Source organism: Leptonychotes weddellii, chromosome 4, assembly GCF_054177405.1.
Source record: "Leptonychotes weddellii isolate Sample4059 chromosome 4, ASM5417740v2, whole genome shotgun sequence".
NCBI classification, from domain to species: Eukaryota; Metazoa; Chordata; class Mammalia; order Carnivora; family Phocidae; genus Leptonychotes; species Leptonychotes weddellii.
Genome location: NC_138372.1, coordinates 14018474 through 14043458, shown reverse-complemented (window position 1 = coordinate 14043458; position 24985 = coordinate 14018474). Strand labels below are relative to the sequence as shown.

Genomic DNA, 24985 nt, shown 5'->3' with positions numbered 1-24985 from the left:
CTTACATTTAGTCAAATGGTGTACCATCTTAGAGGACCTGAACGCATTCTCCAGACCAGTGGTTCCAAACTGTTTTGTGGAAGCTGGATTCCAGGAAAGTAGTTCAGGGTCCACCAGAATCCCGTGTGAATGTGAACAGCTCCAGTTTGTATTTCTTAAATTGGCATTCCAAGGACTTTTTTTTTTTTTTTTTTTGCCCAAGTTGGTTTTCACTGCACTGAAGGGGAAAAGAAGATAAACCATTCTAGGGGCACCTGGGTGGCTGAGTCGGTTGAGCAGCTGACTCTTGAATTTAACTCAGGTCATGATTTCAGGGTCATGAGATCGAGCCCAGCATTGGGCTCTGTGCTCAGTGGGGAGTTCACTTGAGATTCTCTCTTTCCTTCTCCCTCTGCCTCTCCCCGCCACTCGCATGCATGCTGTCTCTCTCTAAAATAAATCTTTATGGAAAAAGAAGATAAACCGTTCTCGAATGTTTCCTATAATTGGTTTGTGGTCACTTATATTACAGCCCACAATTGATGAGAAAATTCAGCTGGTACCTAAAGCACAGCTGGGCAGTTGGGGAAAGGGCAGCAGTGGTGGAGCAAAGGCAAGTGAGACTGGTAAGTATGAAGTGTCCCTTCTCGGGAACCTGGGTGTGGTCTGTCAGTATTCACCTTATAGCACATTCCCACAATCATTTAATAATGGTTTTAGGAAAAGATCTATAGATGAAGCGTGCCCAGACTTACTGGTCTCCCTCTCACTATGGATCCTTAGATATTTTAAATATTTACAGTTTTTTTAGTTCAGTTAGGCTGTTTAAGACTTTAATCTCTTAGGTTCCCTTGTTAAAGTTGATACTCACAAACTCAGTATAATTAGAGAAATTACTAGTACCCCAAATGAAAAAGAAAACTCATTTTGCTAAGAAAAAGAATTGTAAAAGGGAGTTGTAAAAGAACTAGAATGAAATATTTTTCAAAATATTTATCAAAAGTCAGATTTGGGGGCACCTGGGTGGCTCAGTCGTTAAATGTCTGCCTTCGGCTCAGGTCATGGTCCCAGGGTCCTGGGATCGAGTCTCACATCGGGTTCCCTGCTCGGCGGGAAGCTTGCTTCTCCCTCTCCCACTCCCTCTGCTTGTGTTCCTGCTCTCACTGTGTCTCTCTCTGTCAAATAAATAAATAAAATCTTTAAAAAAAAAAAAGATTTTGAGAGATTTTATCTTAGGACTCAAATGTTTAGATCATCACAAACACATCTTTTTAAAAAGCCAAGGAAGTCCAAAGGAAAGTAAAAAACTTCAGTGTTAACCCCTTTCCATATTTCCCTTGTACTAAGTAATTTTGATCTTTGATTCTTTAAATTTTAAAAAATTGTGTTATTGGGATGCCTGGGTGGCTCAGTCAGTTAAGTGTCTGCCTTCAGCTCAGGTCATGATCCCAGGGTCCTGGAATCAAGTCTCAGACCAGCTGAGCAGGGAGCCTGCTTCTCCCTCTGCCTGCCGCTCCCCCTGCTTGTGCGCTCTCTCTCTCTCTCTCTCTCGCTGACAAATAAATTAAAAAAACAAATCCTTAAAAAAATTTGTTATTCACTTAAGCCCACATGCAAATTTTACATATAAATACATAGGATTTATATTAGCTTTTGTAAGTGTAGTATTGTGTTTTATTTTTGCTTGGCTCTCTCCTTCCCTGTCTACCATTCCCACCCCCTTCCCTACCTAGGATAATTTATTATGTTTTTAAAGCAGCAGATGGTTGTAGTGAACAAAGATTTCTAAGTTTTGGGGGTTTTTTGCAGGCTAATTCCTTCTTTTTTATTCTTATTTAATTAACATGTAGTGTATTATTAGTTTCAGAGGTTGAGTTTAGTGATTCATTAGTTGCATATAATAACCAGTGCTCATTACATCAAGTGCCCTCCTTAATGCCCATCACCCAGTTACCCCATCCCTCAGACAGACAAATTCCTTCTAACATTATGCTTCTGAGTATGGTCTATGGACCAGGAGATTGACATAACCTTGTTAGGCTTGTTAGGAATACCTAGTCTCCAACAATCCACCTTTCTCCCAAGGGAGGCAGATGACTTAGAAGCTGCATTTGAGGGATGCCTGGGTGGCTCAGTCGGTTAAGCGTCTGCCTTTGGCTCAGGTCATGATCCCGAGGTTCTGCTCATCCGGGAGTCTGCTACTCCCTCTCCCTCTCTGCTCCTCCCCACCACTCATGCTCTCTCTCAAATAAATAAATAAAATCTTAAAAAAAAAAAGGCAGCTGCATTTTTATCATGCAATTTGTATTTTTTTTTTTTTCCCTCAATCCTCAACACCTATAGATGCCTTACGGTCAAGTGCTTCCAGTTTAAACAGATTCTCTGCTTTGCAACCTCCAGCACCTTCAGGGTCTACATCATCTACACCTTTAGAGTTTGATTCCCGACGGACCTTAACCAGGTAAGAAGTTGACTGACCTACTTGTCAATGTCTGTTCTCTTTGTATCATTCTCTCTCTCTCTCTCTCTCTCTCTCTTTCACACACACACACACACACACACACACACAGGCATGCCCACATAGACTCTGATAATCATCTTTATGGCATGGATACCTTTTATCCCTAAGGTTGATTTTCTTTTTCTTTTTCTTTTCCTCCTTTGATCTTCACATTCTGTAATTTCCAAGATAAGAACATAATTGAGTGGTAGATTTGGGATGGGGTGGAAAGGAAGAGCAGGTTACCTGTCAAGTTTCTAATAACTTGCTTCTTAAGAAACCAGACCCACCCAAATAGCCCTGGAGGCTGGTGGAGGGCTTGCTAAACTAATGCCTCAGTATGCTCTAGATTAACCTAACACTCTGAAGCACATGAATTAAAGCGAATGGATAGTCTATCCATATGTTTTTATGTCACGCTGTTTTTCAAGTTATGTTTGAGGCTCTCCTTCGTTTCTCACTGTTCTCTGTATTTTACTGTCTACTTTCATTTTCGTAGGACTGATATAGTGAAGTGTTCCGTTGGTTAGCTTACAGAGAATAAATAAAGACCTATAGAATAATGACAGAAAATAACATTTTTTATTTTTTAAAATTTTAAATTTTTAAAATTTTATTTATTTAAGTAATCTCGACATCTAGCATGGGGCTCGAACTTACAACCCCAAGATCAAGAGTCACACAATCTACCAACTGAGCCAGCCAGGCGCCCCTCAAAATTTTTGACGTAAGCGCTTTTAGTGCTAAAGTTGCTTTAAGCTCTCAAACTTTTTTTTTAATTTTTGTAATCAGTTTGACCAGGTAGACTTTCTAAACTATGTTACTGTTCCCTTGGCTTCTGCAACAAAATACACTTAGCATAATTCAACTTTTAATGATGGCTCAGATTACCATTAAGCATCATTTGTGGGGTGCCTGGGTGGCTCAGTTGTTAAGCATCTGCCTTCAGCTCGGGTCATGATCCCAGGGTCCTGGGATCGAGCCCTGCGTTGGACTCCCTGCTCAGCGGGGAGTCTGCTTCTCCCTCTCCCACTCCCCCTACTTGTGTTCCCTCTCTTGCTGTGTCTCTCTGTCAAATAAACAAATAAAATTTTTTTTAAAAAGCATCATTTATGCTATTGAAGTATTTGTGGCTCTTTGCTCTGCCATAAATTTCCCGATGGCTCTGCGTTTTGAGTACTTGTGTATGTTCTTTCAGAGGTTAGATCATTGTTGTGCCTCTAGTCATTTCTCTTCTCTCCCTTTTAATTTGCTGCTCCTGATCTGCTATGGGCCAAGGAACTATTTGCCCAGCTCATTAGAATTATCTAAACAGGACGTATAGGGAGTAAATAGGGAGATAGGAAGATTCTCTCTTAAATAAACTGTGTGACTTTGGCCATGCAAAAACTACTTCTGGGGTGCCTGGGTGAGGCAGTCGGTTAAGCATCCGACTCTCAGTTTCAGCTCAGGTCGTGATCTCTCGGGGTCATGTGATCAGATTAGGCTCAGCACAGAGTCTGCTTGGGACTCTCTCCCTCTCCTTCTGCCCCTCCCCCCTGCACTCAGTCCTGTGCTCTCGCTCTCTCTCAAAAATAAATCTTTTTTAAAAACCTACTTCTAGGGGCGCCTGGGTGGCTCAGTCGTTAAGCGTCTGCCTTCGGCTCGGGTCGTGATCCCAGGGTCCTGGGATCAAGCCCCGCCATCGGGCTCCCTGCTCAGCAGGGAACCTGCTTCTCTCTCTCCCCCTCCCCCTGCTTGTGTTCTCTCTCTCGCTGTGTCTCTCTCTGTCAAATAAATCTTTGGAAAAAAAAAAAAAAAACAAACCTACTTCTACTTGGTTCTCAAAATATTTTACTTATATTTGAAGTTTCTGAATAAATTCTGTAATTTGTAATTACAGGTAATTATAGGTCTTTATTCATTCTCTGTAAGCCAACCAGTAGAACACTTCACTATATGATACATAGTGATACCATGTTTGTTTGGTATTCTCTCACTTTTTTAGCTCATACATTCATCATTGTCTTCTTTATTCGTAAAAAAATTTAAAAACTAAAAGAGTTGCCATTGGCATTTTAAAATTTTAAGTAGTATCCCTTTTAACATTTGCGAAAAAAGTTAAAGCATGCTTAACATTCTCTTGAAAGCACTGATTTTACTTGTTTATATAAATACAGTTTAAAGTATAATTGGTGCCTCACACCTTTGAAGTTATGTGTGAAAAATTACTCTGCATACTTTCAGAAAATCTAAGTGTTATTTTATAATTTGAATATATAGGGGACGGGGTGGTCTTTCTTCTGAAAAGTGTATTTTGTCTTTTAAGTCGTGGAAGCATGGGCAGAGAGAAGAATGATAAGCCCCTTCCATCTGCAGCAGCTCGTCCCAATACTTTCATGAGGGGTGGCAGCAGCAAAGACCTGTTGGACAATCAGTCTCAAGAAGAGCAACGCAGAGAGATGCTAGAGACCGTGAAACAGCTTACGGGAGGCATGGATGTGGAAAGGAACAGTGCTGAGGTTGACCGAAACAAGGCCCGGGAGTCAGGTGAGAGACTTGATACATATAGGTAGGAGATTTTGGCCTTAAATGTGGAATTAGAAATACAGAGGAGACCTTGTGCCTGTGTAGATTTCAGAATCAATGTGTGATAATAACACACTGGTGTCTTCAAAGGTAAAGGGCTCCTTCATAGTTTTGTAACATTGTTCTCATTTCCCAGGTTATCCCTTTGTTCAACAATTTATAAATTTTTCCCTTTGTCTAGTAAGTGTAATGGTGACGAGAGCCACTTGCTGTATATTAAGCAATCTGAATTTCTTACAAGTTCTCAAAATAACAACTCACTGTGCATTAGAGTGCATGTGCTTTGTAGAGCCCTCAAATGTATGAAAATTCTCACATTATTGAGCCACTGCAAGGCAAACCTAAGAGGAAATGTCAGATCGTCTTTTGCTACATTAATCTTGGTAACTTCTGTGGTTTTTGTACATGTTTAGTATGCGTATGACAGGAGGACCAACTCCGATAATGCTCTAAAAATTACTATCATGAATGTAACCTATCTGTGTTTCTATTTCCTCATCTGTTACATGGGGTTAGTAAATGTACCTCCCTTATAGAATTATGGTCAAGATTAAATGAGAAGTTAAAACAGGTAAATACTTAGAACATTATCTGATAAATACAGATTTTCGAAAAGGTACTAGATGTCATGATGATGATGATGATGGCAACAATGAAAAATAGATTAAAGGTAATTTTAAGCATTCTTAAAATCTTAATTCTGAAGTGATACTGGTTGTTTATAACATTTTTATAGCTTCCAAATTTGTTTCAGTATTTAAATTATGTTTCCTAACTATAGTATCTAAATGGATTCAAAGACAAATTGAAATGTCTTCTCCCAACTCTAGACTTCAGGTCTTTTAGCTTTGGGACATGTGGCTTTCTTATCTATGGTAGGTATTTGGGGAACATAACAAGATAGGGCATGAAAATATCATGTGTGCGGTAAATAATATAGCACAGCTGCTCTCTGCATGTTTATGTTTATTGTCTGGGTCATTCGTTTATTCACTACATGCACACTGACCACCTAGTGAATTGTGGGCACAGGATCTCCCTCTCAGCCTTCAGTCATATACAAGTACAAACTGAGAAAAATGCTATGGAGGAGAGGAGCGGAGTTCTAAGAGAGTACTTAACAAAGAACTATCTAGAATTGACACACAGATATGTCAGGGAAGGCTTCCCTCAGGTCTGATGGACCAGTAGGATTTAAATAGGTTTATAGGGAGGAATGGGTATGGAGCAGAGAGAAAGAGTATTCCATCCAGGAGGAGCACCATGAGCAAAGTAATAATAAGTAGGTAGAACCATGGCATGTTCAAGCAACTGCCAAAGGCCAATGTGATTCTGTGCATGATTGTGCAAGCTTCATGTGCTCTTCGTCATTGAAGCAGTGGAGAAGAATCAAAGTGCAGAAAGGACAAAAAGGCTTTAATTATAAAAGTTTACCATATCCCTGTATTCTTTTAATTGTAGAATATGAAGTTACTTGGTGTGTATATCTATGCTACAATAAACATTTCTCTTTTCTGCTTTTAGATGTCTTGCCTTGTCAAATTTGTATCTAATGCTTTTATGGAAAACTCAGTGTAACAACACATAAATATTGTCAACCATAATCCCACCATTTTAATGATAATTTTTGTCATTTTTACTTTCACTTTTTTTAACCTCACTAGTAATGAAACCAGAAATTCCAGCAACATCAGCTGCTGACAAGCCAGCATTGTCAGAATTGGAGATGGAGAAGAAGTCCAAATCTATCATTGATGAATTTCTACACATTAATGATTTTAAGGTAAACGAAATTAAAAAAAAAAAAGGGCAACAACACAGAAAGCCCCGTAACAGATACAGTAACTAGGCTGTGGTCTAAGTCACTTGTCACTAAGACTTAGAGTGAGTAATCCAAGTCCCACACAGTTCAGTTTGCACAACTCTGATGCACTCTTGCCAACTATTCTCTTTTAAATTGATAATGGAGTTCCCAGGATCACATGGCAGGAAGGGAGAATGGCCACCAGTCCATCCCCACTCTGGGATAACCACATTGACTTTGATACTCATGAACAAAAAACAACACATCACCATTATTAGGAATTCCTGTCTCCCTATATATTGCCTCTCATGATCTTTACAATCATTTTATTATCATTCTTGTATTAACTTTGAAGTATGGCTGATGTTACTTTATATTTATTTCCTAAGTAGAAAACTGAGGCACCCAAGAATCAGCACTGTGTCAGGGTCAGACAGCCTAAGTGAAACATTCAAGACCCAGCTTTGAATCTGCCATTCTTTAGCCCTAGCCTTCTCTTCGATCTTCGTTTTAAGATGGTAGTGAATAAGATAGACATAATGCCTGACTTCATGAGCCCTATAGTCTCGTGGCAGAGACAGATCATAAAGACTTAACTCCACAGATTAAGTATTTAAATTGTAGTTATAATAAATGACAGTAGACCTATGGGTCTTAGGAAGATCATATAACAGTACCTAGTTTAGGGATCTGGTGTCAGCAGAGGCTTATCTGTTAAATTATTTGTCAGATATATTAACTATTTTTGCTTTGGCATTATATTAAAAATTCTTTCAAGTTTACTTGTTCTTTCAAGTGTAGTCATTATCTGCTTTCTCTACTTAACAGTCACCTTGATTAACTATAGCCCAGCCTTCCAAAACCCTCAAGCCTCTGAAATTGTCCAAAATTGAGAAGAAGTACTAAGAAATTTTGATGATGAGCCAGGTAGTTGGAGAGGATATACTCTGGCAGTGACCCTATGATGAACTGGAGACATAGGGAAAAAAAGACCTTAGTAACACCTAAGTGCAACAGGAGGGCTGTCTGAAAAATCAGCCCTAGGCCTGGCCTGCAGGATGGAAGAAACAGAGTCAGATGGAAGTCAGAGGACTCAGGAATTTCTTTTTTTTTTCTTTCTTTTTTTTTTTTTTTAAGATTTTATTTATCTGACAGAGAGAGGGAGAGAAAGAAAGCACATGCAGGGGGAGCGGCAGGGAGAGGGAGAAGCAGGCTTCCCACTGAGCAGAGAGCCTGATGTGGGGTTTGGTCCCAGGACCCCAGGATCATGACCCGAGCCAAAGGCAGATGCTTAACCAGCTGAGCCACTCAGGCGCCCAAGGACTCAGGAATTTCACTGTACAATGTACAAGGCAGCTCTGCTGTACAGTGATGATAAGAACCAGGTAATATTGTCAGACATAGTGAGGGCTTACTATGTGCTAGGTATGCTGTTCTACATATTTTATATGTATTAGTTCATTTAATCCTCAGGAGGATCATCCTCCTGATCATCCTCCCTAATAATAATAATAATATTATTATTATAATAGCCATTTTTATACATAAGGAAACTGAGAGGCAAAGATGTAAAATAACTCGCTCTGGGCCATGCTGCTGATAAGTAGCCTACTCAGGATTTATAATTAGTTTTCTAGGGGCGCCTGGGTGGCTCAGTTGATTAAACGTCTGCCTTCCCCTCGGGTCATGATCCCAGGGTCCTGGGATCGAGTTCTGCATCAGGCTCCCTGCTTAGCCTGCTTCTCCCTCTCCCTCTGCCTGCCGCTCCCCCTGCTTGTGGTCTCTTTCCCGCTAATAAATAAATAAAATCTTTAAAAAAATAAAAAAAAAAATAAAAAGTAAAATTAGCTTTCTAGGGGCGCCTGGCTGGCTCAGTCAGTAGAGCATGTGACTCATGGTCTCAGGCTCATGAGTTCGAGCCCCACATTGGGAATAGAGATTACTTAAGAAAATAAAAATGGGGCACCTAGCTGGCTCAGTCGGGAGAGCATGCAACTCTTGATCTCAGGGTTGTTGTAGGTTTGAGGCCCACGTTAAGTGTAAAGATTACTTAAAATATTTTTTAAAAAATAATAAAATTAGGCTTGTAGTTTCAGAGCATAGATTATATCTTATTACCTTTAGTGTATTAGTATGTTGTACTAAAGGCTTACAGAGCACATCCTAAGAAAGAGGTTTTTCTAACATCTTAGTAGGTGCTATTATTATTAAAAAATTGGGGTGCCTGGGTGGCTCAGTTGGTTAAGCATCCAACTCTTGATTTTGGCTCAGGTCATGATCTCATGGTTCTGAGATTGATCTTAGTGGGGAGTCTGCTTGAGGATTCTCTCTCCTCTTCCCTCTGCCCCTCCCCCAGCTCGTATTCTGTCTCTCTCTCTCAAATAAATAAATAAATTTTAAAAAATAATAATACAAATTAATATTTATTGAGCCTTTGTTTTGTGTTCGGCAGTGTGCCCAGTCCTTTTCTTATGTATATTCCTCACAGTAACTCTATGACAAGAAGTTAAGACTGAAAGATTGTTACACTCCTAAACTCACATAGTAGTAAGTAGCAGAGCTGGGATTCAAACCTACATTCGTCTAACTCTACACCCTGTGTTTTTAGCCTCTGTGATATATAGTCATTGAGTACCTAAAATGTGCCAGCCACATTTTGGGAAGACTGCCTGAATATTCTGTAGTATATATAGTGAACAACATAGTCTACTTCTGTGGGTCATTTGGGGAACTTACCTTCTAATGGGAGATATAGAGCTGCCCTAAAGATAGCTAATAAATAAACAACAAATACAAAAAGAAAAATAATGTTTCAGTGCAGAGAAGTAAAACTAGGTGATATGATAGCCAGTGATTGGGCAGTCACAGAGACCATGGGAGGTGTCCTTTCAGCTGAGTACTGATAGAAGTAAGAGTCAAACCATGGGAAAATCAGGGAAAGGGCAAGATTATGAATTGCTGAGACATTAAAAGTACCATGATAAAGGGGCGCCTAGCTGGCTCAGTCAGTAGAGCAATGTGACCCTTGATATTGGGGTTGTAAGTTCGAGCCCCACGTTGGGTGTAGAGATTACTTAAAAATAAAATCTTTTTTTTAAAAGTACAGTGATCTAGTTAGTTGACCCTGTATGCAGATCCAGTGAATAAATTCCCACTGGAAGACACTTAATCACTTCATGGAGCACCTGGCTGGCTCAGTCGAGAGAGCATGAGACTCTTGATCTCGGGTCGTGAGTTCGAGCCTCATGTTGGCTGTAGAGATTACTTAAAAATAAAATCTTTTTAAAAAAATGAAGACATTTAATCAATTCAGGTTAAATACTAAAGATATGTGCATTCATTTCCATGCTCTCCTGAAAAAGCATTATAATGATGATGGACTTTAAAATGAGGAACTCACAAGGGTAAGGACCATAGGGAATAGACAGCAGCAACATTCTGGAAGTTAGAAATTAGAAGGATGGGTGGTCATTTACTCAATAGGCTATGAATGTGCATAAGGTGCACATGGGGCTGAAAAAGGAAGGATTGATTGGTTAAAAGTGTTTTTAAGACAGTTTTACGTGACACCTGGGCCGAATGTTTCCAAAAATACCAATGTCATAAAAGGATAGAAGGGAAAGAAAGGACTGATCTAGATTAAAGTAGTCTAAAGAGACATCATGCACCCTGACATGTGATGTTGGGTTTTTCGTTGTATCCTAGAACAACAAAAAGCTATATTGGACATTTGGGGACAATTGTGGACATTTTGAATATATACTATATATATATATGTATATATATCAGATAACATTTATTTATTTTTATTTTTATTTTTTAAAGATTTTATTTCTTTGACAGAGAGAGACACAGCAAGAGAGAAAACACAAGCAGGGGGAGTGGGAGAGGGAGGGAGAAGCAGTCTTCCTGCTGAGCAGGGAGCCCGATGCGGGCGGGGCTCAATCCCAGGACCTTGGGATCATGACCTGAGCCGAAGGCAGACGCTTAACGACTGAGCCACCCAGGTGCCCTCAGATAGCATTTTTTTTTAAAGATTTATTTATTTTACACTTGATCTTAGCCAAAAGGCCGAGAAGCGATAAAAGATTTATTTATTTTAAAGCAAGCAAACCTGAGTAGGGGCAGAGGGAGAGAATCTCAAGAAGACTCCCTGCTGAGTGTGGAGCTGGATGCAGGGCTCCATCTCTCTCGACCCATGAGATCCTGACCTGAGCTGAAATCACAAGTCTGATGCTTAACCGACTGAGCCACCCAGGCCCCCCTGGCAGACAGTATTTTTATTGACATTATATGGATATTAAAATCCTTATATATATGTAAAGAGAACTAACAATTGATGAATCACAATTGAAGTGAAGTTATATATGTGTACATTGTACTCTTCAATTTCTCTGTAGTTTGAAAGTGTTTTAAATAAAAAGTGGATGTGGGGGAGGTATGAAATAAAATAGCAGAGGGGAAATAAAGCAGTGGTGAGAAACCTAGATGTGCCTTCCTCCCTTTCTCAGTCAGGAGGCTGCCTTTCTCACATGTATCTTCCCCCTCAGAAGAGCTACTCTCTTCAGAGGTTTCAACCAAAGCATTTTGGATTCAGAGTTGAGTAGCTGAGGGCAGGGAGGCGCACACTGCTGTACAGATTGGTGATTCAGCAACCCTGGCTTCCAGGCTTCAAAGACACGAACCTAGCCAGATCACCCTGTGGTAAGGACCATTTCACAAGCCCCACACCCCAAGAATTTCCTAGAAGGTTTTAATACCTAAGCTAACCTTAATTCCTAGGAAGGAAGACCTTCACTGAAGATTTTGCAAATATTAACATACCCAAACAGAATTACCTCAGTTGCCACATTGAATCGTTTGACTCATGATATTGAATCTGTTTCATAATATGCCATTTTCAGTTTTTTAGATGAGTGTAACACAGGTAAACATTTTTAGAAAAATACATTTTTCATTCTGGTTCTTTGAGTAATGTGTAGTGAAATTGTTAACCTAAATACATTAACCTTGTAAAGATCCTCTATTCTTTTGTTTTTAAATATGACTAATATTGCCCATATCAGCCTGCAATTTACCAAGCTATATTAATGTTTAAAAAAAAATTTGGGGACGCCTGGGTGGCTCAGTCGGTTAAGCGTCTGCTTTCGGCTCAGGTCATGATCCCAGGGTTCTGGGATCGAGTCCCGCATCGGGCTCCCTGCTCCACAGGGAGCCTGCTTCTCCCTCTGCCTCTGCCTCTCTCTCTCTCTCTCTCATGAATAAAAAAAAAAAAAAAAAATTTGAAAACTATCTTGTTTGTGGAGCTTTCTACTCACTTTGTCATAAGTATAAGATTTTAAACACTTATTTTAACACTCTGGTAATGGGATCCAGGTTTTAGAGTAAGCTTTTATTTGCTGTTTGAACAGGAAGCCATGCAGTGTGTGGAAGAGCTGAATGCCCAGGGCCTGCTACATGTGTTTGTGAGAATGGGAGTGGAGTCCACCCTGGAAAGGAGCCAGATCACCAGGGATCACATGGGCCAATTACTCTATCAGCTGGTGCAATCAGAAAAACTCAGCAAACAGGACATTTTCAAAGGGTCAGTATCCTCCTCAAGAGTGGTATTCAGTTCCTAGGCTCTTGAGTAGTGGTTAATTTTAAAAGTACATATATTTTTAAGTATTTGTTTTCATAGAGTAAAATTATGTCCAGTATAATGTGTTGATGTATAATATTTTGATAGTATGTTGGTGGATATGATGGCATTTGGTGTATATTGTGCTAGGGCATAAAGTTTATCTCTTGGTTTCCTAAATTTTGTTAGACCTGTATTACTGTGTAAGTAAGGTAGCAGAGACCCCTTAACCTCGGGGAAACTCAGGCCCTCACCAGCCCATTTACATGGAAACCCTGCATGTTCTTTGAGGAGAAAGCTCTTTTTGTGTGAGGAAAATTCTGGATAATCTACTTAAACCTAAAAGCCTTATCCTTTCAATAAACTGTGGTTATGGGTGCCTGGGTGGCTCAGTCGTTAGGCGTCTGCCTGAATTCAGCTCAGGTCGTGATCTCAGGGTCCTGGGATCGAGCCCCGTGTAGGGCTCCCCACTCCGTGGGAAGCCTGCTTCTCCCTCTCCCACTCCCCCTGCTTGTGTTTCCTCTCTTGCTGTGTCTCTCTCTGTCAAATAAATAAATAAAAATCTTAAAATAGGGGTGCCTGGGTGGCTCAGTCATTAAGCGTCTGCCTTCGGCTCAGGTCATGATCTCAGGGTCCTGGGATCGAACCCCGCATCGGGCTCCCTGCTCCACGGGAAGCCTGCTTCTCCCTCTCCCTCTGCCTCTGCTTGTGTTCCCTCTCTCGCTGTCTCTCTCTGTCAAATAAATAAATAAAACCTTTAAAAAAAAAAATCTTAAAGTGAACTGTGGTTATTTTGGCCAATGAATGCTTGTCTGTCCACTCTAGCCTCTTAGAAGGAGGTTAACTCCAAATTGTTAATGATTTAATCTGTTCCAGATTGGTTTCATTATGATTCTTGTTGATGGCTGCTTTGATGAAGTCTGGCTGTCACTAGTGTTGTATACTCATCAGATCAGGTTCTGATATGTTTGTGATCATCACATGTGCATGGATTGGATTCTTTTCTGTACAGCCTAGAATCTTACCCAGGCTTAGGTTCTGAAATCAATGTTTAAGGCAAAAATTTCGTTTTAGGAGCCATGTTGTGCAAATGTAAACATAGAAACACACCCACCATTACCAGGTGCCCATTCTCTAATCAATCAGGAACTAAGACCTCCTGAAGGCTGAACATCAGATTCACATCTCACATTTCATCCTCAGCGTATACATTCATTGGGTAGAATGGCAGTAAGAATTCTGCATTATTTATTTTTCTCTTTATAAATCATTTTGGCCAAGCTCATTGTACATTCTTGTAAATTAAATGCACATGTGATGAAATGCCACTGTATGTCTTTCAGATATGGTCAACCCTTAGAATAAGGTAACCATTAAATGCCAAAGTTGAATGTATTTAGGAATAATTACTCATTTGATTTTGTGAGGAATGATGACAGTGTCTTCAAGGTCTTAGAAAATATATACTTGCCCCTAGGATGATTAATAAGCTGTCTTTCAGCAATAAGGTAGTTTGTGATGAATTCAGTGAATGACTAGATTAAGGCCATCTACCTTAGTAAGTAGTTACCTTAGTAAGAAACTGTGGCTAAAGTTGCTATGACTCTTGGCCTTTAAGACTTAGATGGTTTCCCAGTTTCAAAAAGAGAAATCAGTTCACTCCAATAACCAGCCAGTGTAAATAGAGCAAATGAGAATATATGAGCCCTCACAAATAAATTTTCTGTGCCTACCAACTTGAAATTACAATGTCAAGCCCTGCAAACTACAGCTGAGGTCACGATTATATTAATTTATAAATATTTGCTTCTTTATCATCTATTATGGTGTATTCACCAGAAAATTTTGTAAATGAGAATGCTGGATTACTGTTTACCCTTTCTGTCTTTCTTCAAACTATACTCTTAAGTTTATTTGTATCTAGAAAGACCCCAGGAAGTGGGGTCTAGCTTCATTGCTTCATTGAACTTGTGAGGTGCTAGCTTGATTTCTAGACTATCTCCAGATGTTGGTATTTCCCTTTGGGGGATTCCTTGAGGAGAAAGTGTCATACCCAGACATCCCGTCTACACTTTCATTGGTGGTGGTGCTGTTGCTGCTGCTGGCAGTACAACCACCACCTTTTATTTATACTGCAAATGAGATGAACATTTCTGTGTCTCAGTAGCTACTTCATCTTCCTCTAGCCCTCCTTCCTTCTGCAGCTAGAGATAATGCAGTGACTCCAGACCTCGCCTTTGTTACTTTGTTAGACCTAACCAGGTCATCCTTAGGCTAAGATCCCTATGAAGACCCTGTTCCTTCCTAAATGGAGAGGCCCAGCAGTTTTTTCTAAGATGGACACAAAGTGATAGCCACTTGTCATTACCCACCAAGAGCTTTCTTGCAAAAAGATCAAGAGTTTCCCATTTACTTCTAAAGCCCAAATTATAAATAGTTCATACTGTCCAGAGAGGCCATTTCATTTGAGCCACGGAAATACCCTGAGTGTTTGTCTCTTCAGTCCCAATATCCAAAGACCTCTGTCTTTACATAGCATTGTGGGCAAACATCTAAGATCAGCTTCCTAGGATGCTGCTACCCCTCAGATGCTAATTTCTAAGCAGTTGTTTTTTTTGTTTTGTTTTGTTTTTTATTTTTTAAAGATTTTATTTATTTGAGAGCAAGAGAGAGAGAATGAGAGGGGGTAGGGTCAGAGGGAGAAGCAGACTCCCTGCTGAGCAGGGAGCCCGATGCGGGACTCGATCCCGGGACTCCGGAATCATGACCTGAGCCAAAGGCAGTCACCCAACCAACTGAGCCACCCAGGCGCCTATTGTTTTGTTTTGTTTTTTAAAGATTTTATTTATTTGAGAGAGAGCACAAGCGGGTAAGGAGCAGAGGGAGAAGCAGACTCCAGCGGGGTGAGGGGCAGAGAGAGAAGAAGAAGCAGACTCTCCGCTGAGCAGGGAACCAGACGCGGATCATGACCTGAGCTGAAGGCAGACGCTTAACTGAGTGAGCCACCCAGGCTCCCCTTCTGAGCAGTTGTTAAAGCTATTTCTGCCCAGCTCCCCAAGCCAGAGATGGTGGAAGGTAGAAGGCCTCCCTGTTTACTGGGCCCTGATCAGCCAACTATTAATCTGCCATTTCTTCTCCAGAACCCTTCAAAGCATGCGCTGCTACCGAATTCTAATACTAGACAGAAGTTTCAAATAGGCTCAATGTGTCACATTGTTTACTAGATAGTTCATCAACTCCAAGCATAATTGTTGCCGCGTATGAAACAGAATCCCCATGGGGCGCCTAGGTGGCTCAGTTGGTTAAGAATCTGACTCTTGGTTTCTGCTCAGGTCACGATCTCAGGGTCGTGGGATTGAGCCCTGCATTGGGCTCCACTCTCAGTATGGAGTCTGCTTGAGATTCTCTCTCTCCCCCTCTCCCTCTGCCCTTCCCCCTGCTCGTGCTGTAGCTCACTCATGCCGCGAGCTCGCTCTCTCTCAAATAAATTAATCTCAAAAAAAAAAAAAAATAGGGCGCCTGGGTGTCTCAGTCATTAAGCATATGCCTTCGGTTCAAGTCATGATCCCAGGGTCCTGGGATCAAGCCCCGCATCGGGCTCCCTGCTCTTTGGGGAGCCTGCTTCTCCCTCTCCCACTCCCCCTGCTTGTGTTCCCTCTCTCACTGTGTCTCTCTCTGTCAAATAAATAAAATCTTTAAAAAAAAAAAAAAACTCTTCTTTGTAGTGATTCTCTGAATATGATACTAAAGTGTAAGAAGCTTTCATCTTCATTTATTTCTTCCTTTTACCTGTAATTAGATTCTTTTATGACCAGTCATAATAATACTTGACCTGTCTGATTTTTAGATGTCCTCCCTGTCTCTCTCTTGTTTATCTATATCAAGATATATTTTTAATTATCACAATGGAAATTGTAGGAGATGCTGCTGATAATACCATTTCCAATTATGAAAGATTGCTTTGCCTTTTCAGCAAATTTCTGATCAGAACTTCAGTGAACTAAAAAAATTTTTTTACTTTTAACCATGTACCCCTTTCATTAAATTTTAGATAGGAACTCATATATAAAGTAAGTAAAAGTAGAGCCTCCTTAGTTGAGATGGAGGGAGGGATGCCTAAAGTCCCACCTGGGGACTTCACCAAAGTTTAGTCCATGGGGTGTAACGGTCACTATGTACCAAGAAGCAAGGGTATGGTATAGCTCTGTTTCATTCATTCAGCCAGCAGAAAATGTGTATTATACAAGGCATTGTTACAAGCTATGTAATAGGCCAAAGACATAAAGATAATTACCTAGGAGCATTTGTACACCATGTGTTTTTCTTTAAGAAATGTACAAAATGATTTAGGAACTGTAAGTCTGAAAAGAAATAAGCCTCTTACAAGCTTGTTCTATAGAAACCCTATGTTGGGCGCCTGGGCGGTTCAGTCGTTAAACGTCTGCCTTCGGCTCAGGTCATGGTCCCAGCCCCGCATCGGGCTCCCTGCTCAGCGGGAAGCCTGCTTCTCCCTCTCCCACTCTCTCTGCTTGTGTTCCCTCTCTCGCTGTGTCTCTCTCTGTCAAATAAATAAATAAATAAAATCTTAAAAAAAAAAAAAAGAAACCCTATGTTCAGGGGTGCCTGGGTGGCTCGGGGTTCTGGGATCGAGCCCTGCATTGGGCTCCCTGCTCAGCGGGAAGCCTGCTTCTCCCTCTCCCACTCCCCCTGCTTGTGTTCCCTCTCTCGCTGTGTCGCTCTCTGTCAAATAAATAAGTTCTTAAAAAAAAAAGAGAAGAAAACCCTGTGTTCAGCAATATGGGTTTGACCAATGATTGTGTTCTGCAGACTGTCTCATGATGAACTGACTAATCAAGAAATAGAAAACAAAGACAAGAATATGGGTATTTTCTAGTTGTAATATGAGATGAAAACCACAGGTCTGCTGAGAGACCTGGGCCGCTATAGTTGTCTCATGGGCTCATTGAATAGCTTAATCTATGCCACTAAGCATAGAACATGAATTGACATTATAGGATGATTAGCCCAGAAATCATGGAGTTCAGCCAGATTATGTTCCATCAGTGGCATATTAACTGAGCTTAAAGTGTGCACATAATGAGAGAATAGTCAAGTTAATCTGTTGTACAGCAAGTAGATGTCAAATCATTATGAGCTGTGAGGCCAGAAAGTTGGTATCAAGGATTCAGGAAGCCCAGAGTTAAGTAATGTCACAGAGCTACAAACTGTTTTGAAATGGCACCTTCACAAAGGTAACCCTGCCTTGTAGTGGTATCTCTTTTTAAGTGAGAATTTTCAATGATGTGTAGACCTCTATGATAGGTACACAGAATGGCGTACTCTAGCTAAAAACTGAACTACAGTGAAAAAGCACACATTTTCTGTGTGCAGAGATCTGGAAGGCTGTGAAGACAAATACACCTGCCCGTGCCCTAATACTCATTCATCCCTTTCTTTACAATTACATGTATGTCCTTTTAATTATGTGTATGTCTCATTTACAAATTTACTTTTGTTTTTGTCCCTTTTAATATGCTATCTATGGGACTAACAAAGTCTTGAATTATGTTTTTATACTTCTAAATGAATAGCTGTGATTTTTCACCCTAAAAATAAGCTCTTAAGAACAAGAATTTATCAGTTACTTTATGCCTAGCATAGTATCTAACATAGTAGGTGTTTTAATAGATATTTGTTGACTGATTTTTGGTCTCTTTATTTAATCTTAACTTTTGAATTACATTTGTGTGAATTTTTCTCTTGTTCTTTTTCAGTTTTTCAGAAACACTGGAATTGGCAGATGACATGGCTATTGATATTCCCCACATTTGGTTGTACCTTGCTGAACTGGTGACCCCCATGTTAAAAGAAGGCGGAATCTCCATGAGAGAACTTCTCATGTAAGTTGTACTTTTTATTTTTGTGTGTGTGTGTGTGTAGCAAGCTAAACTGATGCCAAACTTACCAGCTAACTCTAGCGTAGTGCTGTTCCCTTGGTCCCTTTGGAGGCTCTTGGATGTAGCCTGTGACTCTTTACAACTTCTCATTTTAGGGGATTAAGAAGTACAAACTGTTAGAAAGTAAATAAGTCATGGGGATGAAAAGTATAGCATAGGGAGTATAGCCAGTAATATTATAATAACTTTGTATGGTGACAGATGGTAACTACACTTATCATGGTGAGCATTTTATAATATATATAATAGTCAAATCACTATGTTGTACACTTGAAACTAATACAACTATACTTCAATTTTAAAAAAAGACATTTCAGTATAAAAATATTACATTACACTGTATCCACAGTGGAGAGGTCATGGGGATATGATAACCCTGTGGTCCATTGAGGTTAGCAGTGTTTGTAGATAATCGGCTCCAGAATCACTTAACTGGAAGGTTATTGCTCCTGGAAACTTAATGTTAATCTGTCATTGCTCAAATGCTATGAGAAGTTATTTCTACATAATAGCTTATCAGACTGACATCTGCATGGTACATGCTCGGGTTATAATAAAAGGAACTGCATCTTAGGCATTCCTAGATTTGGACAGGAGTTGGAAATTGTTGCTACATTATACAGACTAATTTTTCCTAAACTCTTCTTTACATTAGTATTTTCCCAAAAATTGTTCGTATAGTCAAACTCCACATACTGTATGTCCCTTTTGTTTGAGGTTCACAGCATATTAAAGAATGTGAGAATTCTGTAGTAAAACAAAACAACAAAAACTATTTAACTTTGGGCGCCTGGCTGTCTCAGTCCATAGCGTATGTGACTCTTCATCTCACGGTCATGAGCTCAAGCCCCACATTGGGCATAGAGCTTACTTTAAAAAATAAAATATAAATTAAAAAAAAAATTTTGGCCTTGTTTAATTCAGCATTGCCTCACTTAATTGTAGAATCCTTTTCTTGAGGAATAATTATTCATATCCTATGGAACACAGTGTGGGAAATACTGATTTAGACTATGAAAAAAAATTCTCCCTTTCTGTTTCATCCATAGTCTAAAGAACAGCTTCCTTTCTTAAAAATACTTCATAACTAAACTTTGCAACTCCCTCTTAACTAAGGTTCTTTCCTTTAGGCTTGAAGTGGTATTTATGTAAATAGATGATTAAGTGAGACTGATCATTGCATTGCTCCAATCACTGAGGCAATTAGAGAAAAAGGCAAAACCCAGGAATTCTAAGGTCCCTTTCTAGCTTCTCCATGAAGCATAAAGTGAACCTGAAGGGTGAACTACTTCTGCTGAACATTACTTAGAGCATGTCCTGGAGCTTTCTCTTGCCCATTATTATTTAGGTTGCATAGTATCTGTTCTTTTGGCACACATTGTTTGCCTACTGTTCTAGAATAGGGAGTTTGTTCAGAGGAACTTAATCACTACTCCTGTCTTTTACAGAGAATTTAGCAAACCTTTACTTCCTGTTGGAAGAGCTGGGGTCTTGCTTTCTGAAATATTGCACCTTCTATGCAAACAAATGGTGAGTGTTAAACCGAGTGTCAGACTCAACAGCATATTAGGAAGGGCAGTGATTTTTGATCTTGAGTTATCTGTGAATAGCTTAGGTATCACTGTGCAAGTATTTCTGTAGCCTTTTATTATTTGAAAAGAAGAGTGAGATCTCTGTTTCAATGTCTTACAGAGGTGTATTTCTCCTCTGTTAGTAGTAACTTGGGAAAGAATTATCTAATCTCAACTGGATTTGGTATAATTCTAAAGAATCTCAAAATATGTTGTATTTGTGGCTAGTAATTTTATCTTCTTGAAACAAAATGGCTACATTATTTATACTTTTTAATAGATTTCAGTGAAAACTCCTTGCTTTCAGAGAAAGGTAAGATGCCTAAAATGATTAATTTCCTTAATTTTGGATCTCAGGCTAGGTAATCTGATTAATAACAGGTATTAAAAATGACTCTACAGGATTGTGAATTGCTGTCTTAAAGTTAAATTTAATTTAGTTTAATAAATACTGCATATTTCTCTGCAAAGCTCTATGCCAGGATCCCGGTGTACAAAGATAAAGCCTTCAAAGAATTCATAAACTAGAAAGGGAGACAGATAAGTCTAAACCAAGACTTTCAAAAGAGTGTATCAGTGCTATATTAGAGGTCTAAGAGAAAGTGGTGTTAACAACACCTGGGGTGAGAAACATCAAAACAAAACTCATACATGAAAATTCTGGGGTGATTTCGGACTTATTCAAACCAGAGCCAAAGGTATTGGGATAATAGATTTCATTGTTTTATAGGCATCAGTAAAAATGTTTTGTTTCATTTCTCCCTCTGAATGTACAGAAGTCCCTTTGTATTACATCACTGTACCAGTTATTCATGGATGGGTGTACTAAATAGCCTGGTCTCTAGTTCTAGTTGATTATTTGTTATTAGTACTATTTGCTTGATGGCACTAAAGTTTTTATCAAACCCTAATTTGTAGGTCCAGAATTCGTTCCTCCTTTCCTAACCTACTTCACTTTAGTCCTTATTAAAAACTCAAATTCTTATTAACGTTTATATGTAGAAACAGAAAGCAGATTCTCATTTCTCCTAACCAAGTTCTCATAGAGCATAAATTCTGGAGTCAGCCTGAGTTTAAATCCTGACTTTGGTAAGTTATCAGCTATGCCTTGGGCAAGTTACTCTATGAAATAATCAATACACGTTTCATAGCTGGTAGCCGCGGCTCAAAGGCTGACATTTCCCTTTATCACTGTGACTTTATTCAGGCAGTGGACTTGTACCTTCTCATCAGTTTTCCAGCTGACAACAGCTCTTCTCTGTTGTTTCTTGGGCTCAACCTTGTTCCTCTTGTCCTTGAAATACTTCTCATTCCTGGTTCAGGAGCAGCAACCTCCTTAGTCATTCTCATGTTAGCATAATTGTGATCTACTATGAAGAGGGGGGGATTCCAGTGAGGCTTGATGAATGGCTTTAACAGCAGATGTATATAACACTATCTAGGACAAGAGACACTGTTGAATTTATGAACTCTGTGAATTGAACTTTTTTTAGGTGCTTATATTCATAAATCCCAAACATGAGTTTACAGTTCCCCATATTAGTCATCTGATAAAGTAAGTTATTGAACCTTAAACAGCTGTACCACAGCCGTTCACCATTACATTTGCATACGTTCAGACATCTTGGTGTGAAAGCCAGGAGTCCAGAGAAATTAACTTCATATCAACAAGGGAAAATTTTGAGTTTTCATTCTTTACAATTCTATACTCTTAACTTCAAGCAAGCCTTCTCCTCTCCTCCTCCCCCTCCCCCCTCCTCCTCCTCCTCCTTCTTATCACAATGTAAAAGTAAATGGATTGGACTTATCTCTGTTTTAGAGCCATAAGAAAGTGGGAGCCTTATGGAGGGAGGCTGACCTCACCTGGAAGGACTTTTTACCAGAAGGGGAAGATGTACATAATTTTCTCTTGGAGCAGGTAAGTAAGAACAAGGCTTATACCTTCCTGTTTAATAGTTGTTGGTCTGTTTCATAGAATAAATGAAGGTAATTTCATTAGTAGTTCAGTCATTAAAAGTAGACCAAAATAAGAATCATGGTCAAGATACCATTTTAAGTCCATGCTTTAGGGCCACTCCAGCTATTCCTTATTAGATGATAGATAAAAATAAAATTTAAAGGATTTAGCCACACACAGCAAACAAGCTACGTATCTCCATGAACCACAAAGGAAGTTGATAAATAAAGCAGGGGTAATAGGACTAAAGCTATAAGTCTTCTGAGCTCTGGGTCTAAAAACCAGTAGAGACAGGCAGAAATTATTTCTGTGAGGTAATGAGGACTAGTATGCCCCTTATAGGGCAGAAAATTGGAGGACAGTCTTACTGCATGAAACCATGTAGGAACTCCATAGAAAGATAAATGCAGGGAAATAGACACAGTCGTAGAGCCAAAACGTTAGCTAGGCTGTCCGCTTGGTAACTGGATGCAGAAATCCACAACAAGCAGAAGACCCCATGGTCAATATAATATGGTTCTCAATAAGGAATTGTGGGGGATCAGATAGAGGCAACCATAAAAATATTAGATGAGGAAGAGTGACAGAGAAAGGAAACAACTCCCTCTCAAAATGATCCTGTAGGGGCGCCTGGGTGGCTCAGTCGTTAAGCGTCTGCCTTCAGCTCAGGTCATGATCCCAGGGTCCTGGGATCGAGCCCCGCATCGGGCTCCCTGCTCAGCGGGAAGCCTGCTTCTCCCTCTCCCACTTCCCCTGCTTGTGTTCCCTCTCTCGCTGTGTCTCTCTCTGTCAAATAAATAAATAAAATGTTTTTTAAAAAAAAAATGATCTGTAAGGGTCGCCTGGGTGACTAAGTCAGTTAAGTTTCTGCTTTCGGCTCAGGTCATGATCCCAGAGTCCTGGGATCAAGTCCTGCATTGGGCTCCCTGCTCAGCAGGGAGCCTGCTTCTCCCTCTCCCTCTGCCACTCCTCCTTCTTGTGCTCTCTCTCTCTCAAATAAATAAATAAAATCTTTAAAAAAAAAGATCCTGCAAATCAAGTCCTAAAATATAGGAAAATCGGGCACCTGGGTGGCTCAGTCGGTTAAGCGGCTGCCTTCGGCTCAGGTCATGATCCTGGAGTCTCGGGATCGAGTACCGCATCGGGCTCCCTGCTCGGCAGGGAGTCTGCTTCTCCCTCTGACCCTCCTCCCTCTCATGCTCTCTGTCTCTCATTCTCTCTCTCGCAAATAAATAAAATCTTAAAAAAAAAAAAAATACAGGAAAATCAAAACTAAGACCACCAACAAAATTATGAATAAGTAGAAAAAAAAATCACTCTTAAGTAAAAATGAAAATAAATCTGAACATTATTTTAAAGTAAGTATATTGTGCTGGATAAAGACACTGTGTTAGGTTACTGTGGATGTTAACTTCTAGATACTCTGGAGAGTCCTCCTGCCAAAAGATAAGAGCCTAGATAAAGCATAATTTATCTTGCATTGCTGGGTTCATAGAAAGTGAAGGTAATTTCTAAGGAACTAACCTAATAAGTGAGGAAAAAAGCCAGAGATGAAACCTGAACTCTTAAGCAATAAGCACACATGAAGGGCATATTGCTCAATGTCATTATAAGTGCTACCAAAAATCTTGGAAGAAGTTGAAATGGTCCTAGTTCAGTATTACCCTGGCCCCCAGAAGAAGCAAACCAAAATTCTTTTTGGAAAAAAACATTTGCAACTTAGGTCTCTTGATTATTTTCTACAAATTAACATTATCTAAATACATGGATTAATACTTAGAGTCCGTTTAACCTGTAATGAGATAAGTACCCATGAGTGAGAGTAAACAGGTAATAAATGGTAGATTTAGACCCCAAAGACTTAAGATAATGGAATTCTCACTCAGAATATGACATAACGCTATATACAAAAGAGGAATTCACAAAAATGAGCAAACAAGAAAAAACTAGTCAAAATGAGAAGGTTTGAAAAAAAACAAACTATGGTAGATTTCTAAGAGATGCTATGAGATTTAGAGGGTAGAATGAGAAAGTCTAACATATGACTAATTGGAGTCCCAGGAGGAAAAACAGAGTGAATGGAGAAGAGGCAATATTTGAAGAGATTATGACTAAGACTTTTCCTGAACTGATAAAAATAAGAATATATAGAGAGAGCACATGTATACTACAGAGGATAATTACATTGCAGTGAAACTGCATAATATCAAAGACAAAGAGGGCGCCTGGGTGGCTCAGAGGGTTAAGTGTCTGCCTTCGGCTCAGGTCATGATCCCAGGGTCCCAGGATCGAGTCCTGCGTCGGGCTCCCTGCTCAGTGCAGAGCCAGCTTCTCCCTCTCCCTCTGCCATTCCCTCTGCTTGTGCTCTTCTGTCTATCTCTTCTGTCAAATAAATAAAATCTTAAAAAAAAAAAAAAAAGACAAGATTTTAAAGGAGCTAGAAAGAAGTACGTTACCTACAAAGAAGCAGTAGAATTTGCAGTAGCAACAGTGAAAGCCAGAGGATGGTGGAATAATCTCAAAATGCTGAGAGAGTATGTTAATCTAGAATTGTCTCTCCAACTAAACTAACCTTTAAGAATGTGGGTAACACATATTTGGAGACTTAACAACACACTTCTAAATAACCCATGACTTGAAGAAGAAATCATAAAAGATAGTAAGAAATATTTGAAAATGAAAAAACACAACATATCAAAATCTGTGGGATGCAATTCAAGCAGTACTTAGAGTGACATTGTTAGCACTGAACACCTGTATTTAGAATAGAAGTGAGTTCACAGATCACTGACCTCATTTTCAACCTTAGGAAATTAGAAAAAAGAAGGGCAGATGAAGTTCAAAGGAAATAGGAAAAGGAAATAATAAAGATCAAAGTGGAAATCAGTGGAACAAAAACAATAGAGAAAAGTCAATGAAGTCAAAAGCTGGTTCTCTGAGAAGGTAAAATTGTTAAATCTCTAGCCAGACTAATCAGAGAAAACAAAATTGGAAAAGAAGGTACTAAAATTACCAATAGAAAGAATGAG

General features: G+C 39.6%; 1 protein-coding gene across 1 annotated transcript in view; it reads left to right on the top strand.

The window, feature by feature from the left end:
- The window catches only part of EIF4G3 (eukaryotic translation initiation factor 4 gamma 3), a 228172-nt gene that overhangs the window by 187741 nt on the left and 15446 nt on the right, over nucleotides 1-24985 (top strand). Inside the window, exons 25-32 of the mRNA XM_081816832.1 lie at nucleotides 512-605; nucleotides 2323-2440; nucleotides 4788-5008; nucleotides 6712-6830; nucleotides 12263-12435; nucleotides 18246-18371; nucleotides 19877-19958; nucleotides 21819-21917. Of these exons, the coding sequence (XP_081672958.1) occupies nucleotides 512-605; nucleotides 2323-2440; nucleotides 4788-5008; nucleotides 6712-6830; nucleotides 12263-12435; nucleotides 18246-18371; nucleotides 19877-19958; nucleotides 21819-21917 (1032 nt within the window). The remainder of the gene's footprint in view (nucleotides 1-511; nucleotides 606-2322; nucleotides 2441-4787; nucleotides 5009-6711; nucleotides 6831-12262; nucleotides 12436-18245; nucleotides 18372-19876; nucleotides 19959-21818; nucleotides 21918-24985) is intronic.